This window comes from Lipotes vexillifer, unplaced genomic scaffold, assembly GCF_000442215.2.
Source record: "Lipotes vexillifer unplaced genomic scaffold, Lipotes_vexillifer_v1.1 scaffold614, whole genome shotgun sequence".
In the NCBI taxonomy this organism is placed as follows: Eukaryota; Metazoa; Chordata; class Mammalia; order Artiodactyla; family Lipotidae; genus Lipotes; species Lipotes vexillifer.
In genome coordinates, this window is record NW_006787203.1 from 25,957 (window position 1) to 34,158 (window position 8,202).

The window sequence follows — 8,202 nt, forward strand, 5'->3', positions numbered from 1 at the left end:
CCCACCACCACCCCAGCCTCCCACTTTTCTTCCTAAGGAAAGCTCTAAAATAGAGTTTCAAAGGTTTCAACTCTCTTAACCAGTAGGCCCCCGAGATTCTGCCTTTTTGTGGGCACATGGCATTGACCTTATCTGCAGATCATCTCCGTGGATTATGTTTTCACTAGACATGCCCCTGGGGAAAAATATTGTCCAAAAAAAGGTCCTGTTCTAGACCCACCCAGAATGACATAATATTAAGTGTTTTCCATCTTCAACAGTGATACTCTTTTGAGAACTCACAGCCAGTTTGAATTTAGCTAAGTCCAATGTTTTCTTTCTCTTTTTGGTTCATAATTTCCCAGGGGCCTGCTACCTTCGTGCTTAGCTGAAAATGCAGCATTCTCCAGCAGAGAATGCTCTCTGGTATATTTAAAGCAATTAGGTCCCGGGACTTCCCTGGTGGTGCAGTGGTTCAGAATCCGCCTGCCAATGCAGGGGACACGGGTTCGAGCCCTGGTCCGGGAAGATCCCACATGCCGCAGAGCAGCTAAGCCCGTGCGCCACAGCTACTGAGCCTGAGCTCTAGAGCCTGCGAGCCAGAATTACTGAGCCCATGTGCCCCAACTACTGTAGCCCACGTGCCTAGAGCCCGTGCTCCGCAACAAGAGAAGCCACCACAATGAGAAGCCCGCGCATAGCAACGAAGAGTAGCCGCCGCTCGCCGCAACTAGAGAAAGCCGCGTGCAGCAACGAAGACCCAACGCAGCCAAAAATAAATAAACTAATTTAAAAAAAGAAAAAAAGCAATTAGGGCCCTGAATGAGAAGTTCAGTTATAGACAAAGATAAAAGATCAAATTTTAATTAGCTATGGAAATATTATTTTATTAAAGATAGAGTAATTATAAATTATTATAAAGTTATTTTATAAATTGAAAAGAAAAACAAAACCTTTCATTTTATGGGCTCTGTCTATATTTTGCCTTTACCTCATCATTTCACTTAATTCTCTCAAACACTGAGTTGAACGCTCTTATTCCTGTGTAAGGTATTTGCAATTGTGCTACAAATAGGTGACCAACTAGGGCTGAGGGGTTTCTTGGGATGTGGGACTGGCAGCTAAAAGTGGGCAAGTCCCAGGCAAACTGGGACAAATTGGTCACCCTAGAAACTACCCATCTATTTAGTAGCCTAAAACAGAATGATCATTTCTCACAGTTCTGTGGGCTGAATGGGTGGTGGTTCTGCTGTTTTCACCGGAACTCTCCATATGGCTGCTTGGCTGAGGCTGGATGGGATAAGATGTCTGGGGCCTCACCAGAGATGGCTGGCCCTCTTCCTCCATGGAATCTTTCATCACAGCACGGGGGCCTCAGGGTTCCACAGGGTAAGTGTGGAAGCTGCAGGGCCTCTTGAAACCATGCTCAAAAGTTAAGTATTGCCGCTTCGACCACATAGAGTGATGCAGACTCAGCGCCAGCCCAATTCAAGACATGAGAAAATAGACTTCAACTTTCAAAAAATCTTATTGAAAGATTCATTATTGATGAATTGGGAGATTGGGACTGACGTATATACACTAATATGTATAAAATGAATAAGTAATAAGAATTTGCTGTATAAAAAAATAAATAAAATTCAAAAATTCAAAAAAAAGGTAGAATATATACATTATGTGTAAGGAGTGAAAAAATATCACTAGAGATCTACATCATTAGAAGGATTAAGAGAATATAATAAACAACTTTGCTAAAAAATTTGATTACTTTCTTGAAATGGGCAAATTCCTTGAAGACAAAAACTCCAAAGCTCACTCAAGAAGGAGATTACTTGAATTAGCTCTATGTGTGTTAAATAAATTTAATTAATTAAAAAAAATCTTATTGAAAGATAGTGGACATACAATATTATGTTAGTTTCATGTGTACTACATAGAGATTTGACTTGCATACATTATGAAATGATCACACGAGAAATCTAGTAACCATCTGTCCACATACAAAGTTATGACAGTATTATTGACCATTATTGTGCTATACATTCCATCCTCAGGCTTATTTATTTTATAACTGGAGGTTTATACCTCTTAATCCTCTTCAGCTATTTCACCCACCCTCCCCTCTGGCAGCCATCCATTTATTCTCTGTATCTATGAGTCTGTTTTCATTTTGTTTAGTTTTTTAGATTCTGCATATAAGTGAGATCACATGTGGTATTTGTCTTTGTCTGACTTATTTAGTATAATGCCCTCTAGATTCATCCATGTTATTGCAAATGGTAAGGTTTCTTTTTTATGGCTGAGTAGTATTCCATTGCATTCCACACTTTTGATGGGAGGAGTTGCAGAGAATATGGTCATTTTTAGTCCATCACAATCCCCATCATATACATGAGATTCAGTAAATTTAAGTAACTTTTCCAAGACTACATAGCTCTTAAGTGGCAATTCGAGCCTTTGAACCCAGGTCTGTGTGTTTGAAAAACCCATGAGTTTTTCTGGGTTTGAGTCACCATGCCCTGGTGGGGTATAACTACAACATTCGATAATCCAGAGAGCAAATGGGTATTTTCCTGCAGTGCTGGTGTGGAGTGGTGGAGAACGGAGAAAGAGACATAGAAGCAGTGATCTGTGATGTCTGGATTACTGGCATCACAAGTTTGTCCAGTCTGTTTGGAGAATATATTTGCCTGATACTTGCCTGATTCTGTAAATATGTTCGGGCTCCTGCTGTTCTCCTGCCCCGTACTTGAGTACAAGCTTATTTCTAAAAGTAAATTCTTCAGTGGGACTCAGATATTCTATATTCTTGGCCTTGATGTTTCTCTTTCTCTTATGCATTGTAACATTCTTTTTCTACATAAGCCTTTGGATCATCTACAGTTTGAGAGTTTGAAAGACAGTTGTCCCAAGTCGGTTGTTTTCAAAGAGTGGGGGGTCCCTGAGTCCCTTTCAGGGAGTCCATGAGGTCAAAACTATTTTTATAATGCCAAGGTATTATTTGCTTTTCTCTGCTTTCATTCCATCTAGGGTGTAAAGTGGAGTTTTCCAGAAGCTAAGTAATGTGTGATACTGCAACAGATTTTAGTGGAAGCAGATATGAGAATTCCACTCCTTCCTACTAAGACATTAAAGGGACTTGAAAAAAAAAAACTAATGAAGTCTTCTCTTTTGTTCCTTTTTTTAAAAAAAGTTACTTTTTATTAAAAATGTATTTTTATGTTAGCATATTAAGAGTTTGCTGTGATTTTTAAATTAATACACAAATATTTTTAAAGTTTCTCATTTTGTTTCTCATAGTAATAAAATAAATTTTAACTTACTTTTAATTAAAAATTAATAATAGTCACAGAAGCTCTTTGGAGTCCTCAATTTAAGATAGAGTTCTGAAAGCAAAAAGTTTTCATTATTTTATTAGCTGCCATTTGCAAAGCTTGGGCAATTTGCTCTCTTTTAATCCTCCCAGCAAACCTATCAGGAAGGTACCCCATTAATCTCCTCCCAGAGGCATAAACTAGGGCTCAAAATCATTAGCCACACAGCTTGCATGCTGTGCAGCTAGAATTTGAAGCTAGTTCTATCTGACCCCAAAATCAAACTTGAAGGAATCAGTAACCTCCTTGCATGCAATATACCTGTTGCTTTCCTGGACAGAGAGGTTGAAGCAGAGGTCAAGAAGACTGGATGAATTATTTGAGATGGCTCAGGCAGCTAAAAGCCAAGACCTTCTGCTGTCTGTTCTACTCCTCATAGGGACTTGTCCTTTCAAATGGCAATTCCTTTTGTGAGAAAGGAATGCCTTCAAATTCAAATGATACTATGAACCTGGTGGAGGTCTGTTCCCCTTATAACAGGCATTTCTAATAGCACAGTATGCAGACTTTGCTGAGCACTCAACAAGGAAGAAACGTTTGTCCAGTTATCACATTCTAAACTGCCAAAATACATGTGCATTGCCTTAAGTTTTTCAATTATGTTACAGGTCAGCTTGTGCATTTTATCTGTTCGACTCTCTTTTGTAAAACAATTACAATGGTAAAAACAAAGAAACTATTGAGTACTTAACTATGCGTCGGTCACCGAGAGGAAGACTTGATACCAAGGTCTCTCTGAATCCTCACAAGAATACTCCCAGGCTGGCAGTGGGGTGTCCTACCTGCTTTACAGATAAGGAGATGGGCTTGCCGAGGGGAAGCTACTTGCCTGAGGTCACCCAGCTAGTAAGTAGGCGGTGAGTCAAGTATCAGACCCAGGTCCGGGTGGTTCCCAGGCTAAGATTCTTAACCAGCATGCATTGCAAGATCCTAAAAGGCAATGTCAATCTGTCTGTGGAAAGGAGTTCCCCAAAGTAAACTTGAAGTAGCCCAGGTAAATTAGGAAAGGGTCACAATTTTATGGTCAGAGATTTTAAGGAAAAACCAAGTGATGCAACCTCTTCATGTAATAAGAAAACAGATACAATTCTTTAATTTTGTCCTTAGCTTAACCCTTCACTAACATCCAGCAGCTCGGAGTGTACAGAGAAAGGCAGTAAATTCCTCATCTGTATCCCAGTGTGCCAACTGTTTTGGTTTTAATTGTGTCAGGTGTGTCTTCCTTCTGCCTGGAGGTCCTTCCTTAGGTTTGAAAATATCATGATCACATCAACAGTGTGAGAGGTGGTGGGAGAGCTGAGGTTCCACATGTGTCAACAACAGATGTGCACGTCTCCTGGAGCACTGGAAAAAAGAGTAATAGGAGTTCCCTTAGGGCTGTGCTCCACGTGCCCCAGGAGGGGATAAGGACGAAAGCCTCTGTAATTTATATTGACTGCTGAGGTAACCAGGTGCTTTCAGCAAGCATTCCAGTTGCAAATTTGGGTTTTAACAACCTTCCCAACAACCTCTGATTCCTCTTAAAAGCAAAGAGGGAAGAGATATGGGAACATATATATATGTATAACTGACTCACTCTGTTATAAAGCAGAAACTAACACACCATTGTAAAGCAATTATACCCCAATAAAGATGTTAAAAAAAATAATAATAAAAAAAAAAATAGAAATTGATCATATATTTAAAAAGCATAAATATTCTCATTTTTTCTTTTGGCTGCATTGGGTCTTCGTTGCTGCATGCAGGCTTTCTCTAGTTGTGGCGAGCAGGGGCTGCTCTTAGTTAAGGTGCGCGGGCTTCTCACTGCGGTGGCTTCTCTTTCTGCGGAGCACAGGCTCCAGGGCACGCGGGCTTCAACAGCTGTGGCATGTGGGCTCAGTAGTTGTGGCTCGTGGGCTCTAGAGTGCAGGCTCAGTAGTAGTGGCCCACAGGCTTAGCTGATCGGCAGCGTGTGGGATCTTCCTGGACCAGGGATCAAACTTGTGTCCCTTGCGCTGGCAGGTGGATTCTTAACCACTGCGCCACCAGGGAAGTCCCAAAAATACATAAATATTCTTTATAAAAAGAGATAAACATTTGTGTAGGCTGTGCTGGTCGGTAAGTATATATGCCTTTCCTATTCCCAAATTATATACATACTATTCCCTGATGTGCCACCATATCTATATAACAGTATATATATACTGTTTTATAGACACACATAACTACACGGTGGGGATTCACTGGATGTTATTAACTGGATCTAAATTAAGTGCTAGAAATGCCACATTTTATATAGAATAAACCTTCAAAAATCTCATTCTCTCTCTTGCCATCTTTTTAGAACCACAATCATAAACTTTAACTTCTTAACCTATCAGTTTCTCCTACCACTTCTTTGCTACTAAAAAAAAAAATTTATGAAACATTTAAAAAATCCACTAAGGATTAGGAAATCATATAATGACTAACCAGCACTGAGCTTAGTCAAATTTTAGTATTTTGCCACATTTGCATCAATTCTTTCTTTAAGAGAAATATAATATTACAGATAATGGCTAAAGCTTTATACATAGAAATCGTGACCCCATTACTCTCTCTCGAGATAACCACAATCTGGAATTAGACACCTACCATTCTCAAACGTATTTTTATTTTGTAATACCTATGAAGGTATCCATAAAAAATACACACTCGGGGCTTCCCTGGTGGCGCAGTGGTTGAGAGTCCGCCTGCTGATGCAAGGGACATGGGTTCGTGCCCCGGCCCAGGAAGATCCCACATACCGCGGAGTGGCTGGGCCCGTGAGCCATGGCCGCTGAGCCTGCGTGTCTGGAGCCTGTGCTCCGCAACGGGAGAGACCACGACAGTGAGAGGCCCATGTACCGCAAAAAAAAAAACAAAAAAAAAAACACTCTACACATTTTAAAACATAAGCTAAGTGGCATCCTTCTTAAACTTGCATTTTCATTCATTAGCTCTGGTTCATTTACTGTAACCAGGATTTCACTCTATGTATATATAACTTACTAACCCATTTTCCTGTTCATGGACATTTAGATTGTTTCTGCTTTGCTATTAATACAATGCTGCCATGAACATTCTTGTATGCATCTCCTTTTGAACAGGATCACTAGAAAAAATGTACTAGATATTGCTAAATGACTCTCCAAAGTAGTTAGATCATCTTCTCTTATTTAAACTTGGGTCAGCAGACAGAAGATAATGCATTGTCAATTATACCTATTTCCAGTGGAGAGGTACTAATTCACCGTTTCTCACTCAACAGACTGAAATTTTGCATTTATATCATTATTTACAAAGGTCATCAAATTATAACACTTATTAACTCTGAAATTAAACTTAAGAACTTCCTTAAAATTGTTAGTAAAACATTGTAAAAGCATAGATTCACAGCACACTAAGTTTAACAGTTGTGACTATTAACAATCTTAAAGGTGAAATAAGAATGCGTCATCTAGGAGCATACAAAGGGGAAGTTTCACTAATCACTTCATTCAAAGTAGGTATTTCCTCTAAATTAGTGTTTCCCAAAGCACAGTCCCGAGACTTCCAGCACTGGAATCACATGGTGGGAAGCCCACCCCAAATGTATGAATCATAATTTTGGTGGGGGGATCCCACTGACCAGAAATCTACATTTTTTTAACAACCATGCCAGGTGATATGTATGCTCAGTAAAGTTTGAGAAGCACTGCTTTAGTTAATGTGATTTTAAATCCAGTATACCAAAAAAATGAAGTTACCTGAGAATCACGAAGCTGATTATGAAAACGCTGAATTAAATCATTCAATTCTTCATTTAGTTCAGATGTGATACTGACTCCAGATAGGCTACCTGTAGTTTCTGTTACAACTGGAAAGGAAGTTAACAACTTTCATTCAAGCAAATAATTTAATAATTCATTAAAGCAAATAAATAAAAAACAACACTTTAATTTCTGAGAAGCTGAAAAGAAATTTGGTGGGAAAAAAGAAATTTAAAAAATCTCAACGTAATTTGAAACTAGTTAACCCTCAGATTTATCTGTCAACCAATCATTTTACAAGTTTCCATCTAACCTGAAAATAAAGGGACACTCACAAAACTCTAGTATAGTGGTTCATCTTTTTCTGTCCCAACATTCGAGGGATACTGTTACATCCCAATTAAGAACAGTGACTCAACAGAGTCCGGGTGTGGGAAGGTCCACCAGGTTGGGTTGGAGGCGTGGCGGGCAAAGTGGTTCGTCTGAAAAAGCACAGCTAATTCTGACCAGTCTCAATCCCCACCTCCCCAACAGAATCAATGTTCTAGTACAGGGGCTGGCAAACTTTTTTTAAAGATTCAGATAGTAAACATATTAGGCTTTGTGGAGATATAGTTCTTGTCTCAACTAACCAACTCTGCCACTGTAGGGCAAAAGCAACTATATACAATATATAAACAAATGGACATGGCTGTGTTCCATAAAATCTTATTTCAGGCAGTGGGCCAAATCCAGCTGGCTATATATAGTTTGCTGACCCCTACTGTAGAACAGATAATTTATTGAAGGAGTTGCTTGTGATACAAGTCATACTAAAAGACCACAGTTTTTATCTTCCTAAGGCAGAATTCTGATGACAATTTTCATAATAGTTACTCTCTATTACTCAACCACCCCATGCTTATCTTTCCAGCTCTAAAAGAGACAATGCCTATAAACTGTTTCTGTTTTGAAGGAAAATAGTAGCTTTTTCAATGAGAAATTAGAATTACAGGGCGGGGTAGATTCCCACGTATCCAGTCCAAAGTACTTGGGGAAAAAAAAGCAATTACAGCCTAGATAACACACAACTTGCTAGTTAAATGGTAAAAGGAACACTC

The 8,202-nt window shown here is 39.2% G+C and overlaps 1 protein-coding gene across 1 annotated transcript in view; it reads right to left on the reverse strand.

Moving 5' to 3' along the window:
• The window catches only part of PCM1 (pericentriolar material 1), a gene marked incomplete at its 3' end in the record, with an annotated part of 46,032 nt that overhangs the window by 23,452 nt on the left and 14,378 nt on the right, over window positions 1-8,202 (reverse strand). The window contains exon 9 of the mRNA XM_007459913.1: window positions 7,100-7,209. Coding sequence (XP_007459975.1) covers window positions 7,100-7,209 — 110 coding nt within the window. The remainder of the gene's footprint in view (window positions 1-7,099; window positions 7,210-8,202) is intronic.